This window comes from Anopheles marshallii, chromosome 2 (assembly GCF_943734725.1).
Source record: "Anopheles marshallii chromosome 2, idAnoMarsDA_429_01, whole genome shotgun sequence".
Lineage (NCBI taxonomy): Eukaryota > Metazoa > Arthropoda > Insecta > Diptera > Culicidae > Anopheles > Anopheles marshallii.
This window is the reverse complement of record NC_071326.1, coordinates 36,295,819-36,312,551: the sequence shown is the minus strand read 5'-3', so window position 1 is coordinate 36,312,551 and position 16,733 is coordinate 36,295,819. Positions and strand designations below refer to the sequence as shown.

Genomic DNA, 16,733 nt, shown 5'->3' with positions numbered 1-16,733 from the left:
CGACGTATGGATCGTTGCCACTGTGACAAATAGCGTTCACTTAGATTGTGCGCGTTCTGACAGCCGTCAAATAAATATGAAAGCGATCACGTCGATTCATAACCAACGAAACCAACATGCTTTCTCGCTCTGTCTTACTAACAATCATATCTGCCAAAATGAGAGAGCATGTTGGTTTGGTTCGAGCGGGATTAAAACGATCACGACCACTGTGACTCGCCTAGCATCTACTAAGATCGTCCACGTTCTGACAGCTGTCAAATGAATGTCAAAGCGATCGAACCATTTTAAACCGACCGTTACCTAACCGCGTTGCTTCTTTTCCTTTTCTTCTTTCGCAGGTGTTTTCAATTCTTTTTTCAAACACAAATCCGAAAGCTGTAACCGAAACTTCGAGAAAGTAGCGCACAGTGTTTAAGTGCAGTTCCGGCATTCATTCACGCTCGCCCGTACCATAAGTACACAGGGCTGTAGTTGTTCTGCAGCGAGTGTACGTGTTAGTGAGTGAAATTCGCAAGTAATCAATTAGTCTGCAAACCAAAATCGAGCGATAACGAGCAGTGCAAGGGAGGCAAACAACAGCAGTAAAAAAAAAGTATATATCGACACCAATCACTCAATCATTCAAAGTGTAAAAGCGGAAGTAGAAGCAACGGAGATTGTGGCCCACACGGGCAAATGGATGTAAATCCACAAAGTCAGTCGAGCGGCAAGAAAGAAGCTTTCTAGTGCATTACGCTGTGTTGGTGTGGTGTGGTGAGCGCGCGTGTGTATGGGTGTTCGATGAAAATTAAACCTTTCGCTCGTCGTCGGTGGCAGTGAAAAGTGGGAAGTGGAAAATTCACTGACCGGAACGTCGGAAGTTGCAAACCGGAGCCGCGGAAAGGAAAGAACGTGTGTTTGCAGTAGGTGTGTCTGGGGAAGTGGCATTAAACCGTACGGTTCTTCCGTTCCCGGGTGATGTGTGATTTGAGTGTGGCTCAAAGTGGATTTGTGCAGTGTGTACAATCGGTGCATGTTGCGCTTCATGCATTCAGGTGATTGAGCTTTTAAAATTCACGAATCAGTGAGGTGGTGCTGTGCTGAAGGCTGAAAGTGAGCGTTTTGCTCCCGCAAGGGAAAAGGAAATTTATTTGGCCAAAACACGGCAGGTTGCCCCATTACAACGGTTAGTTTGATAGTGATCGAACAGGGCCAGTGCTGGTTTTTATGGGTTTTGGGAGAAACATTTCTCTGCTGCAAGCGACAAAGTTATAATCGTTTCCCCGCATACATACCGGAACCCGACGCCCGAAGGCTTGGCCCCGTTGTGAGGGTGGTCGATTTAAATGCCACCGCAGATACTGCCGATACTGGGAAGCAGTGGTAGCACCAGCACGAAGATGCAGTCCCGCGATCATCCCTTCAACCGGTCCACCCGGCCGCTGCTGGAACGCCGCGCCCAGCCTCAGGTGGTGAGCACCAAGAAACCGTTCCACTACGGTGCCGGTTCCGGTGCGGCCGGGCAGCCACCAAAGGTGCCAACCCGTGGCTATAACGACTTTAACCTGATCAGTCGTCAGTACGACGCGTGGAACTCGAACCATTCGCACAAGGGCTACCCGTACGGTAGTCCACCGTCGCCGACACACGACGTCGTCGGGCACGACTTCCAGTTCTCGGACATTGAGGGACCGCAGCGGGCCCAACATCATCAGCGCACCGTGCATCAGTACACGGTAAACAGCAACAACAGCGACGACGATGACGACTACGACGAGCTGGTGTACCATCACAATCAGCTTAATGTCGCGTCGAACGGTGCCGTACTGAAGGTGGCCAATCAGCAGCTACGCCGGCGGCTGCTGGATGCCGCTTCGCCGACACCTCCAATACCACCGCAGCGGACGGTGCATAAGACACCGCCACCACCGCCCCGCAGGACGGAATCACCACCGACCGGCGGTGGACCGGTTGCCGATCTCGATGGACCGTTCGTGTTCGGTGTACATCATCCCAACACCTTCACGCCAGCGTACGGCAATAAGGCGACACTGTACGGCACGGGTACGACGGCTATAGGCGGCAAGGATGCAAAGGATGCGCTTCATTCCAGCCCCGACTCGAGCCAGGTAAGTGCGATCGAACTACCTGCCGATATTGTTGTTTGTTCCGCTGAACGATGTCTTGCACGATGGGCAAATAATGACAAGGGGTAGATACTGTTCCAGCGCCCATTAGGACTGTGTGAGCAAGTCTATCCCGATATCGAAACGGTCGCCTAATGGGCGTTCGAGTGTGCTGATCGCAGAACGAACCAGAACGATGTTTGAGTAAGTGGGTTTCCGTGTGGACACAGTCAAAGACAACTTCTGCAAACAAAATAATCACCCAGGCTTTTGGCACAGGGTGTAAATGCGGATCTGTACCTCGTGTGCGGTAACTCCGCCAAAGGGACAAAAGGTTGAGAAAACCCCTCGGCACGGTTTTGGGATGAAAGAGTTTCTACCCTGCAACTACTGTACCAAGTTTGCATAAAACATTCCCTCCGGTGATTTCCGCGCACAGCGCACAGCAGTACGGGATGGAAATTAGGTGCCATCGCTTAAAGACTTTCCAAGCCGACCTATGGAGAATCGTGCGTCTTCACGCAGCGCTGGTTACCGAGGGAACGGGCAAGAACATCCTATTCTTCATTGTAATAATTTATGAGGGTTGGCTGGTGGCTTACAAACTATCGGAAGGTGAAGAAGGAATCGTTGTTCGAAGCAAAATTGTGAAGCATCTTGCACAGCCAACACCAAAAACCGGGGAACGTTCGGTTTCGACTGAATGCACGAAAAAATTGTCCACAACTCGCTTCGAAAAGGGCTTTTTAAGGTGGAATTGTTTGTTTTTCTGTACCTTAAAGCTTTATGATGAAGAAACCCCCTAGCTATACTTCGACCAATGCAAAGTCATCGTACAGGAACGGGACGTCCTCGCCCTCGTTTAACAATCCATAAAATGGTTTCCGAACGACGGACTTCTTCCGTGGGAAAAAAAAACAACGAAAGCAGTTTCCCTATCTGGAATGGGCAGAAGGTGACCCGAATGCAGTGTAATTGAATTTGATTGCAGGCTTTGTATGCAGGCCGTTGCTGAATATCGAATGCACCAACACCAAATGCAGTTTCGTACCGTAATTAGCATCATTAGCACCAAAAGCCTCTCTGCAGGTATTGGCAGCGCGGGATGCACGAATTTAGCAAAGCCGCCGTCTTCCGGTCAGATATTATCGGTCTTATCAGTTGAGTCACAAGAGTCACGGCCATTTCGGTTGCGGGGCGCAAATGGCACCGGGTACGCGATATTATTGCGACATTGGTGCAAAAATGTAAAAATATCTCTATGCGCTCGACGTCCGTTGGGTCGTTATCTTGCCGGGCGTATACCGCACGATGCCTGATTGTGACGTTTTATTGTACCGCGCTGTTTATCAGTTGCAGTTGAACAGATTCAGCGGAAGGTTTTCTGTTCCCTTTTTTCCTTTGGGAATTCGTTCGGCATTGGCCACATTTGGTGTATTTCCCACCGGCCGCCAATATCGCTAGAAAGTGCAATTTAAAGATTAGCTTCTGTTGGGTTGATTGTAAAATTAGCCAGATCGTTGGAAGCCATGGACAATGGGCAATGGGTTGGTATTGCGGCCGGACTATGTTGTCAAGTGCCGCCAATAAAGCGATAGACATCTTCCTTCATTGGGTTCCGAGAGCAAGTTTCGAATGTGATTCACACCGTCACTGGAGGAGAATAGTTCCATCCGACGATGACTCACTTTTGATTATATTCTTTATTGAACTTCTATTAGCATCTAGCATGTTGTATTTGCATGGTTTTTAAAAATATATTATTATTGAGAATATGGAGTATATTATATAGTATATAGTATATATAGAAAGAATATTATCTTTACTTCAATAAGAAAAACACCACCCCCTGGGTGTCATGTCCTGCCTGGCAGCGTATGTTTACGGGACCGAAAAGCCGACTGGCCAATTCATTCGGTGCAAACAACCATTCCAATTGGCAACACGTCCAACAACATCCCGCGTTTCCCGTGTTTGCCTAGCCTGGAACCGAGTCAGGTGCGCTGCGTTGAGCACCATTCAGTGTTTAGCATACAGTGAATGAAATCGGCTTTGCTCCAAAAGCACCACAATGGGGGCCTGAAACACGCAAGGCCTAGCGGTGGTGCCGGGGGTAAGCATATTTGTTCGAAGCATTTTATCACCTTTATCGCCGGTAGCTTTCCCATTGCGCACTGCAAACATGGTGCGTAAATAGCAAGGTGTTGCCACCGCTGCCAAGATCGTTCGCCTATTGCCAAAACGCGAACGATCGTGGTTTGCGCTATCGAGGGTTGTTGTCCAAAGCGCAAAAGCGGTTTGTGTGAAGGTGAGATTTTCGTTACCGTTGATAATTTATCAATTTGGGCTCTATGGGTGTCGCAAATAAAGATCTGGCTGTTACATGTGGTGCAATAAATAATTGTGATGAATAATTTATTTTATTTTAAATTGTCATCATTGTCTGTTTTTTTTAAAGAAGGTACTAAGATAAAAAGATTTCCAGCTCAAGTAAGAAAGTTGGAACCGGATTTTCGGAGTTTTTTAAAGTTATAGTAAAATATGTACAAATAGATGCGGATTTAGCTATTTCTGTGTCTTGGTTATTCGGGCATTCATTATGTCTGATAACTTCGTGCAACAGAAGTGTGTGAGGTGCTTAATTTGCACTCTGTCTAACACGCGCATGGTCCCAAAATAACCATTTCATCTCGAAAAACCTGTGAATCATCACACATGTGAATAAGCTACAAAATAGGGAGCTTGAATTCAAGGGGAGGGTTTTTAGAATTCTTCAGCTCAACGGAATATTCAATGGCAGATATGGAAGCTTTCCATATAAATTTCTGGAATTAAGCACAATGTGGCTTCCAAGTAAAGTGTTCTCAACTCATAAAATGTTAACACTTTCCAACGTAATGGATGTTGGAGAATGTTTCCACAGATTACGTTAGCGGTACGCCACTGCTTTGTATAGAATGCATTCTATTTTGAAGAATGTCCAGAAATTGGGAAGAATTCATCTCATTCCGTTCAAAATAGAAAAAAAATCTAGATTATGGCATCAGCTCCGCCTCTAGAAACCTAAAATCTATTTTTCCAACCTGAAAAAAATATAATTTTAATTCGAATTAAAGCTATTTTTGTATTTGTCGTACGCGAAATGCAACCCTTGACGTACCGACGATTTACCGTTTACCGCCATTAACTGAAGAAGTTTGCAGTCTTGAAAAATTAGATTCATATGAGTATTACCACAATATACGACCAAATTATTGTACGTTCTTCTCCTCTGCCAAGTGGTGTGTTTAAGCACCTTGTTGAATATGCTAATTCACTGCTTAACCAAACTTTATCGCCCTATCAAGGCATTACGAAGCATGCGTTACACAATATCATTTGTCACTGTGTGTGTTTGCTTGTTGACGTATTGTCAAGCAATAGGTAAACCACAGATCCAACCCGAACTTTACAAGCGGTATGCTAAGAAGGCTGCGCGTTGCCAAGGGTTTCTTTGGATAATACATGGAGCCACTTCAACGGTTTGACATAGCAGCAACGACACGAGCCTGGTTGCGTTTGCTGGCTAACGTTTGTGACGCCTGTTTGTAGTACAATTTAATTAAAATCATTCAAAATTCAATGCATGCATGCTTTCGTGGCAGTTTGGGTGTGCGTTTTCGCGGTTAACACCCATGGGATGGGTGGTCGGTAATTATGCTCGCTCACTCATATTCCCCCACTTTGCTCCCGTGGAAGCTCCGGAACCGGAAAAGTTTTGCACATCTCGCTCACACAATTTGTGCGTAATGAAGGTAACAATGAGCAGCCCATTAGCTGGGACGGGGTATTGTGCGTATGTATGTACGTGTGAGTATGTGTGTCTATTAGGTTTCATTTCCGCCGGCACCACTTAATGGGGTGGTTTGTACTGTTTTGAATTGCTCAAGGTTGCGCGGCACCGGTTGCATACCTTCCAGGCGTTGGTACACCACGCATCACTCCCACGAAATCAGCCAAACACATGACCGCATAAACGGAAGCACGGAACAATCCTCGAGAGGACGTCGTTTGGGCGGTTGTTGAGCACGTACGCCTGGCTAGAAGAGTGTTAGGTACGGGCTCAAGAAATGGCCGATCCTGCATGAGAAGTAGGCACGTACGAGACTTTTGCCGGTCTCCTTGTCAAGACCAGGCTGCTGATGGCTTTTTGTGTCCTGCTAGCTATTGTTATAGTAGTGAGGCTTTTTTTTTGTTCCCTCCATTCTGCAAACCCTCGAACGTTGGTCACGGAGCGTGTGGTTTTGCTGGTAGCGGCGAAAGGCTGATGAACAACAACCGAACGGAACCACTTTTGATTTGCATAAGAAATTAAGCGACTGACGTTGACGTCGAAAACCCCAACAACCCCCGAAAAAAAGCCCAAACACCGATACAGCATTGCGCCATAGAAGAAGTCAACAACGGCAGGGTGACTGAGGGTCCTCCCGAGTTGCCCAACGCCCAAACCGAGCAAGATATGAGCCGGTAGCATGCTACTGTCAAGATGGTTTTTGTGGCTTGAGAAGCATTCACAGGGAAAGAGTTCCAGCGCATAGCGCGACACGCGAACCACACAGATATCCCGATGCTGATGGTGTGAGAGTCGGTATTCGAAGGCGTTACTGGTACTGCTGCTGTTGCTTTCCAAACTCGCCCAGTGCCCTTAAACTCTTGACTTTCGGTGGCATAATTCTACATAGCCGGAATGAGGGTTTTCGGGTCTGACAACCTGCGGTAATTAGATGGTTCGTTGTTCGTCAGATGAAACGGACCAGCGGAGATAGATGATTGACGCTGCGAAATCCGATGATGCCCGGCCAAGCTTTGGAGCGTTTCAATTAAAGCGTACATGTGTGCATAGCTGTATTTGTGCCGACGGAACATGGCAGCGGTAAGTGTGCCACTGGGGTGATGAGCTTTCGCCACACCGACACGTGTGCCAGACACGGTCCAATTCGTGGTAATGGTTTTCGACACCGTACAACCGCAAGCACAGTCGCACATCGGTGGCCGCAGTTTTGCAACACTGGCAACCCGGTTGGTTTGGTTGTTTGTATTTTTACCTTTCTGCACGACGATAATTTAACTTCTAGCGAAACGCATCGCCATCCGTAGCTTAATTGAAAATGGCTATTAAATGTTTTGACTGTCCCCGGGGGAGAACATGGTTAACAATTAGCTTATTGTAGAGCCACCACAATCCGCGTGGTGGCCGTTTGCGTTTGACGAGTTTGAATTGTTGACAGTATGTTGTGGTTGTATTTGGAATGTTGTAAACGCAAGATAAAAGTCAATAACAGGGAACGTGGTGGTGTGAGTGTGGGCTTATCTAGGGTTCATACAATGTATAAAATAAGGGGATTATTTTATAAAAAGGTTTTAATTGCAAACAAAACACTTCGAATCGAGTTGAAATAATCCATCGTACAATGTATACAATTGAGGTAATTTTTTTAGAGAATGATAAGTATCATGACTGATGATTGGTATAGCATTTCCAGGAAGTATATGACTTTCTGATTGTAAAGCAATTTTAATGGAAAACAATGTTAATTAAACAGTTTATCGAGATTTGCAACAAACCGCAGAAATTCAGTTTTTTTTAGGATTGGTTACAATTGTAGCCAAAAACGTAGAGGAGCAATTGTAAGAAAAAGGAAAATGAATGACAGTTTTAAATGGTTTTGATGAAACAATTTCGTGATTTGTGCTAGATCGAATAAATGTTCTACTTTTTTAAAATGGTACAATATAATTTAAAGTTGTATAATATAATTTTAAAATACTTAAAGTTTCCTTCTCAACCTTGTTTAACGTAAAGTTAAGTACAAGATACTTAACTTAGCATAAAATATTAAATTTAAATAGTTATGTATTTTAATTACACACATCATTATGAAAACTTGCCCGTTGTCCAGAAAATAAATATAATAATTCAATAATTCAAATTTCTTAGATTTAAAACAGAGATTTCAAAACCAATTATAGTAAAAAATATTCTATTAACAAGGTAAAACTGAGACATCCCTAAATACTTCCAATTTGCTTGTTTTCATTTCGATCATATTAAGAATATTCTAAAATTCCATTTTGCGTATGGTTTTAAATCATTCTCTAATGTTATTGTAATATTTGAGTGTTCCCACCAAGCGTGACTTATTAGCTCTCATTTATTTATGTTTTCTACCTCACGAAAAAAAAGGAACAACCGAATCAGGCTCAACTTTTGAACATTCGCTCGAATTGCTGCAGGCGAATGAAACGATCATTAGTAAAGAACGAGCGAAGTTGGATGGCGGTACAATGCATTAAAGATTGCTGACTTTCTCGCACAAGATCAATTCAATTGTGGCGTTAATGATGATAATCTCATTTGCTTAGAATTTAATTCCATCATAATGAGAGGGTTCGGTTGGAGGCCGTTGGTAATCGAACCCACACCGACGCAGAAATCAGGAGCCGTGTAACCGTGCGTGTAGAACGGCTGAAGAAGAATGCGAAATGATTCGAATTGTTCTCTTTTTGTTATTGTTGTTATGGTTTCAATCGGACCAGCCAGCCGAGTCGGTCGGTTCTTGGCGTGAACGGAAGCATGCTAAGAGTTGAAGGTGGCGGACTTTCGGCTATCTTCCGTGTCCGCTGCTCGGCTGGATGGTTCTTTACCGTAACCGTCCCAAACCGGAGGCGCTCGGGGCCACTACGATATTTTCCATTTTCAATTTTTCGTCCCACGTCAAGGAAGTTTAGTCGTTTCTGGTCTGCCTGGTCGAAGGACCAAGGAGAAATGTGTATTCCCTTGACGCTTACCGGGGCTGTCGATACGATCTGTAGAACGGCGGTATGTGTGGTAGCTTTTACTATTTAAAGGCAACGAGCTTTTATTATTTCACCAAGCCACGAAAAATTCGTTACGGATGATCACCTACTGGCTCTCTCGCTTGCCTCTCCAATCGCCCTAAGGGTAGTTTATGGCATGCGCAAGCTCAGCGTCTGGCAAATGAGTTCATATTTATGTGCGAGCGTTCGTCTCCTGGGGCAATCGGTGGCATCGCTGCGTCAGCAGGAACGGTTAGAAACCGAGCGCTGGTGTGCTGAAGCTAGAAGGCGCGGGCTTGAAGATGGCACTGAACTGGATGGACGAAGTTAATGCTGGAAGGTGATGCGTCCGGAAGCAGCTCACTGGCAAGAAGCGGTAGTTTGTAGGTGCTCGGTTACATGTGAAGGGCTGGCGGAAGAAAGCAGTCGGCAGGGTGAAACTCGTTGTTGCGAAAGTAATTTTTATAATCTGATTAAAGTCCCTTCTGCCGTTCGCTTCTGCCCGCTTCGCCGTATCCCGGCGCAACTAGCGCTGAGACTGTGTGAATCGTTTCGTTGGGCTTATGATGCAGTAAGTGAGAACGGCTGAAGAAACTGCTTTCTTATCCAGATGATAAAACGTCACCCGGTACCGCCGGTACCGTTCGGTGACTTCATCCCGTGGAAGGTTTGTCTCGGTGGGGCATTCCGCCCGCCACCGAGATGCGTCTCTCCATTTGTCTCTTTATCTCTCCCCCCGGGGTTTGTTATTCTTTTACACAGTTTTACCGCTTTTACAGTTTTTGCTGCTACATATTACACTCTATTGCGTGTTGTGTAAGAAACGGTGCGGCACTGGTTGATGGAACGCGACCATTCAATTTCTATTCCACCAAACGCACACTCGCTCGCCAACATCATTCAGGCTTGTGGGCAGGTTGTGGTGGTAATCGTAAAATGGGCGAACCGAGTGATAATAGTTATCGCAGTTTAAGTTGTTTAGACGCTAAGTGGATTAGGGTACAAGTGTTTGTGCCGCGTGTCGGTCGCAAACCCTCGCATGTTTGGCTGAGCATTAGCTTATTTTTCACCGCTAAATTTTTCATTTTTATTTTTTGTTTTTTGGTAATCGCTATAGAAATGATATGAAACGGAACCGAGAGAAGTCATCGGAAGTGGTCACCTTCATTATTTGCTTCTGTGTGGCTAAGGGGTAGCCATCAGCCGGAAGGTGGCTTAGGTTTGGACGAGCACTTTCATCCGGCAATTGAACGGTTTGTGCTTTTAAGAAGATTATTCTCATCACACAAAGAAAATACAAAACATTTTCCATGCATACTTATTCGACTCCATTATTCAAACGCGCAGTACCGGTAACGGTGGAACAGGAAAATAAAATAAAGGTCAAATGTTAATCGCACAAGAAGGTGGCTTGGGAGTCTTTACCAACTCCTTTTTACCTCCGTGCCTTCTTCTGCGCCCTCGGTTTGGGCAATTCTTTGCTGTGCAAATGCTTGTCTGCGTTTTATGATGGCAAAACTGGAGGCACTGGTTTGAAATCTCATTCATGTTTCTCCAATCTCATACCATTTGGGGAGGGAAGGCTACGGCCGGGATCCCGACGTTTGGGGAGGAGCAGGAGGGTTGAGGGTGGTGGTTTTTAGTATGGTATACGTAACCCATGCCACCGCGAACGGTGGTGGTGGTGGAACCGGTTTTATCGAAGCCGCAATGAACCCTACTCGAACGGCCATCTTGCAGGTGGTTCAGGGCTTTTGGTTGGTTGATTAGTGCGAATAGCGGTAGTCACCGAGACGCCATTTCGAGGCAAGTTGGTGGGCTTCGTAAGTCGACGGCGAGCGCTGGTGGGAGCGTTTGGCTTTTGACAAATTTTAATCAAAAGCTAAGCGCGTTTTATTTCCGCATGTCCCAAAAAATGGCTGTAGTTTTGACGTAAACGTTTTTTGTTTCGGATTGTTTGACTGTTGTCCATAAATCAGTACCTTCGTAAGCTTTTTGAGGGTCAGATTGATGGTTTTACATCATCCGTGTCTGAACAAGTATGCTGTAGCATGATTAATATGCATTAATATTCACTTCTTAACATTTGTGTTTAGTCAACTGCTATAGGGGTTTGATGGACTGTGCTTTCATTTCCACGCTGAAGCTTCCATTATCTAGTTTGAAAAGCCTTTCATCTTCATCCCTTCCCAAAGACAATGTTTTATCGTTGTCGGCAGCTACCCGGATTGTAAAACCCCCGGCTTTTCCCTTTGAAATATCAAATAATATCAAATGAGAATCAGAATTCCGCACACCGGCCGGCATCCTTTTGATGGATGCCTATCAAGAATGTGCCCTCCGTCAATTTTGTGAAATAAAATGTGGGACGACTGCGAATCACACAAATCAAAAGCCCGAAAGTGTATCGCTTTTCTTCGTGCAGGGAAAAAGCGGAGAGGCCGTACGCAGCGGAATGGGTCCTATTGTGCCAAACACGTGTCATATCCGACACGCCTGCACGTGAAACATACGGTAAACTGAACAATCGTATCACATACGCATTGAATGTTCGTTCTTAGGCGAAAGTCTTTCAGATGAATGATTTTGCAACGAGTGCTTCCGTTGCATACTACGAATTTGATTAAGAGGTATTACGGGGTGATTACACGGGGCCTTATTGTTGTTGCTATGGGCAGACAAGAGATGTCACATTTCGGGAGTGGAGCTTATGCTTTATTTCTTTGCTGTCTAATAGTTAACATTCGCAAATTTTGTTTGATAGATAGCTGGAGAAAATGCTTAATAAGTAGTGTTTTGAGAAATCCTTTATTCTGCTGCTCAACTCTGTCTCTGTGGCTGTCGATATGTGTGGTTCGTAGTAAATTTGGCCCGTCATACTGGAAGTTTACACTTCCTAGAATACTGGAACATTACACTTCCTGGTGTTATTAGCACTTTCTCATAAAAATCTGTGAGTATATTTTATTGAAATATCATTTTTTGTGTCGATTTATGAAAGTGGCATAGGTACTTATTTTTTCTCGACGCTTTTGAAATTTGCCACACCACCCCCGGATGGAATATTTCGCAAAGAGGTTATTATTTTTGAGCCTCTGAAGCCGAGTGCGCTACGAGCACTTCACTGTGTGCTTTTGAAATAATGAACCGAAAGGAGTTGAAGCAAACACCAGCAGGACATTCACGTTTGAAAAGCAGGGAGCGACAATACTACGGGTTGGCACTGTGTGTGGTGTGAGCTTAATTTGCATGCATAGAAATTTCGTTCTTCAAAATTCTTTTCTGCTTCAGCCTCCTGAGTCGGAAGGCACGACAGGCAATTCTTTTAATGCATAGTTGGGCATGTGTTACGGTTGCGGTGTTTTTTTGTTTCTTTTGTTGAAGAATATATGCGATAGGGGTGCGATGAGGTTACTTTAAGACAGCTGGAACCTTTCTAAATAATTGCCTTGCTCCTTTTTGTCGAATACTAACCCTCTTGCGGGTTTTAGCCGATATGCTTCGTTGGTGATGATATGCTTTCTAACGGTGTTTTTTTTTATGCTCCCAAGGAATCTGTCTTCATGAATTTCTTTCACTGATAAAATAAATGCTTCGTAGCCCGAAAAAGCTTAGCAATCGGTATTCAAATAACGCAATACCTTGGAAGTGCGTTCTCCGTCTTGGAGCAATTAGGTATCGGTGCCACTGCAACGAACCGTATGCAACATAATAGCAAATTTCGTCGACAACATCGGTACTATTTTTAGCACCCAAGCTCATTTCGTAGAGGAAACAAAATGCGGTACAGTGGCTGTCTAGAACACTGAGCAAAATGACTCCCATTGAAATGGTAAGCGCAGCGGGAAGTGCAACAGCATAACCTTGTGTGACACTGGTTGTGGGTGTATATGTATGCATGATTGATCGAGAGTTCGTTCCGGGGACGATAACGGAGCTCAACTTGAAGTTCTCCTAACGAATGGTCAAGTGCCAACAAAGTCAACCATGACCTTGCGATTACATACGCTAGACTGTGGGTGAATTTTGCGGCATACTTTGGATGTGCAAGCGCAATGTTCGACTTAAAGAAGACATATTCCTTTTGTCTTTTAGTTGCCAAAAAGTATTTTAAAAATATGTAACTGCACCTTAGCTCAAAAGTTATGGTTCAGAATGGTATAGAAACAACATAATTAAGGTGTCTTAAAAGAATGATACATCACATAAAGTTTAATATAATAGGCTTGAATCCATAACACATTAGCAATAGTAAACTTAACTGCAAATTGCGAAATATTACTCTCTCGCCTTATTTACTGAAAAATCATTCCGTTCCCAGCAAAACAGCCAAGCCAGCGAAAGGTTAAAAAAAAAGTCAAATCTAGCTCGTACTTTGCTCAAATCACATCACTCGCCAACAGCAGAGAAGCATGAAATGTACTTAACTATGCGAACTGTAAAGCTCGCTCTGAAGGACTACCCAGCGCACGTTGTAGGGACGGAAAAGCTTTACACGGAAAATGTCTCCCCTTCCATCGTGAAGCACAAAGGTTGCACGTGTAAGCCAGCTTCGTGGGCTATGCTGTGTTTTTGTATGAAATATGCTTCACCGATTCCTCTACAATATGCATTGAGGTGAATTCCAAAGCATGTTCTGTGATTCCGTTCTTATTTATTACTGGTCGTGGTATTTATGTTTACCTGGTACAACTCGTCTAAGCAGCAGGCTACAGGCTGTTGACGCACCGGGCGGTTCTAATTGGTGCTATGAAGCACGCACACTCGAAAAGGAATTTCACCAGAAGTAATAGCCTAAGAGAGGTTATGGCAAACAACTAGCAGGACCATCGAGCTTAAGGGACATACAACAGAGTCAGATGCGGGTGGGGTTTATGTTTCGTTATAGCAACCCCATCATGCGACTGGTAAGGCGTTGGGATTGCCATGGAGGAGGCCATTGCACTGGGGAAGCTTTCAATGGTGGAATTGGGGCAATGTGACCGTTGAATGTGGCGACTAATATTGCCACCTTACTATGAGGTGGAGTAGTGTCTGCTAACAGAAACGCTTTTATTACGCTTCTACGAAATCTTCCAAAGTGTTTGCAAAAGTATATCTTTGGAATTATTAGACAAATTTAAAAAGCTTTTGATTCTCCGCACTGTGGTCCACGTTTTTGAACTGCTTAATGCATGTTGATAATGCCCTAAGCAGTGAATAATTAGCATACTTGCGCAGAAGTAGATTGTTTCTATTTATCCTAGCTGATGTTGATACTAATTATACTACCGGGGCGGTTGTTAAGAAGAGAGTGCTTTTATATGCTTCAGAGCCCATCGTAGAAACTAATTAGGCGCTGGAGTAATTCCGAAATGATTTGTTAGTTTAAAGACGGATGCTGCGGCTTAACACTACTCCGTTCGACTACTGTGTGGATCGACAATGAATCAACAAGATGATGATTGCAACAGATGCAACCGTTGAAAGGGTATGGTTGATGTAGTTGGTAAACAAGCTCGTTAAATGGATTACGGTGTGCTTGTTTGCGTTGACGTGGATTAGTTTTGCACCGACACCGGCATGCACCGTCTTATGCACCATTGCATCCATCCGTTTCCCCGGGCAAAGAAAGCTCCCTGGAAGCCCTTGATGAACTTCATTTGCGAGTCTGCCCGACCTTACACGGTACGGATTGTGAGCGAATTAGTTTTGAAGGTTTCCTTCTCGGCTAAGGACTTCCGCAGTACGAACAGCTTCATACGTGCCAAGTGCTGCACCGTGCAGTGCTAGTCTTTCCGCTAGTTATGCTCGAGTTATGATTCGGCATAAAAATGAAGCCAAAGGATTTGTTTGATGTTGCGAGATTGTTTACCTTCGCATTGAATCGTTTTAGCTTGGCTTGTGTTTAATTTTCGCTTGAAGCGAAGTCACTTCTTAGTAAAGATATTATGTAGAACGAATTTGGAAGTTTTTTTCTATAAACTGTAGTGATTCTTAGAAATGCAAACCGTGTTAAGGCATTTCGAGGTTTCGAGTTTCGCTACAATCTCACTCACTGCTGTCTACGTCTGCATCGATGACAACACTTAAATCCTGTCACGTTCCCACTGTCAGCAGCCGCGCCTCAACCTTGAGTTTTATCAGTCTCACCCGTCCTGTGCAAACAAATAAACTCAAACCAAATTCGAAATGAGCTCAGTTATCATTTAATCCCGTCTGTCGCCTACGGACATGGCCACCATTCTGTTTCGATGTTGTGCCAGTGCGCGTTGCGCTCTCTCCCGGCGGTCAGTGACTTTAAACGTGTTTAGCACATCGCAATGGACCACGTTGCAGTACGCTGCATCTGTACCGTCCATCGCGGGGTTCGTCGTTTGCACGCGGGTGGAAAAGCGTAATTTACAGAACCTCGAAAACTAATGATGGATTCGTTCATTTCTACTTGCAGCACAGCAGCGATACCAGCTCGAGCGAGAAATCACGACGCGCACTGGTGAAGGAAAAGAAAAACTCGAAACGATCGAAAATCGGTAAGTAAAGAGCGGGCTTCGGGCATCAGGCAAGGGGTTTTTCGGGTGTGCAATTGTCATGCTCTGGAAAGTTTGGCCACGTTGGATGCAACGGGATAGCGAAATGAATTCGAAAACTTTCTGCTAGTTGTGTAGCGCGGGTTTTGTAGCTGATAACGATTGCGTGGGACAAATTGGAATTTGTGGTCATACTCTTGTCCGGCATTTGGGTGATTGCAACGTGGCGTAGTTCGTTACTTGAAATTGTTGGCCGAAACGAATGACTTTTTGGTTTAATGAAAGTAGGAAAAAGTTCCACAAACGCTAGTTACTTCAAATTTACTCAGTTTTTTAAAGTTGATTTTCAACACCTGTGATACTTTTCACACTATCATTCTGCTTGTTACGAACTTAGTTTTTGTATTTTAGGTAATTTTTTTAGTTAAATATTTACAATTTTTATAATGTTTGGAACAGTTTTACGCATTTTTTAGTTATAAAATAATAGTTATAGAAGTTACAAAATTATTTGTTTGTATAGTAGTGCGTATGCTTCAGTCTTTAATTTATCTTTACGAACACTTCTCCGTTTGAAGATAGAATTTTAAACAAAAGGCTTGGGTTCTAACTTGATAAATAGAAACGATATTTAAAAATGGAGCATCAACATAACTTCTCTTATTCTTCTTAAACGTGCTTAATTATGTTTTATAGTAATTAGTGAATTTCCCAAAATCATTTCCCCGAAATATGATTCCCTGCAATATTTGTATCTCCACTGTGGGTTGCGTTCACTGGGCTCTGCTGGCTTTCAATGTTAGTAATTGGTTGTTAATGGCCATCCAGCACAAGCAAAGGCATTTCTAAGCGGACAAGAACACAAAATCGATGCATTCACTGGTGTTAATGGGGACACGTTGCGTACTAGGGTTCGTTCCGTGCGTCTACCACCATTGCTCACCTGGAGAAAGTAAATAGATTCCTGTTTCATGACAATTCTCCTGTGGAGTGCAATCGTTTGCCTCGGTTCGCCCGTCGGCCGTTCCCGCTGGAGAGGGTTGCGCCATTGCTATTTGTTACCCTGCACCCAGCGTTCCCTTCCCTTCCCCACCACGTTCCTTCTTACCTCCTCCTCCTAACAAAAACTCGTCAACGGTACGAATGATTCGTGTCGAAGAAATGGGTCGCTTTGCTGGTTTTGTTTTGGCGCGGCTTGCTTCAACCGGAGCGTATAAATCAACCAGACATGGACATTCGTGGCCAGCAAGTATGGTTGCCCGGAAGCGAACGAATCTGC

General features: G+C 44.4%; 1 protein-coding gene across 1 annotated transcript in view; it reads left to right on the top strand.

The window, feature by feature from the left end:
* The first annotated feature begins 1,328 nt into the window (after positions 1-1,328).
* LOC128707195 (uncharacterized) overlaps positions 1,329-16,733 on the top strand; it is a 34,959-nt gene continuing 19,554 nt past the window's right edge. The window contains exons 1-2 of the mRNA XM_053802144.1: positions 1,329-2,111; positions 15,376-15,457. Coding sequence (XP_053658119.1) covers positions 1,329-2,111; positions 15,376-15,457 — 865 coding nt within the window. The remainder of the gene's footprint in view (positions 2,112-15,375; positions 15,458-16,733) is intronic.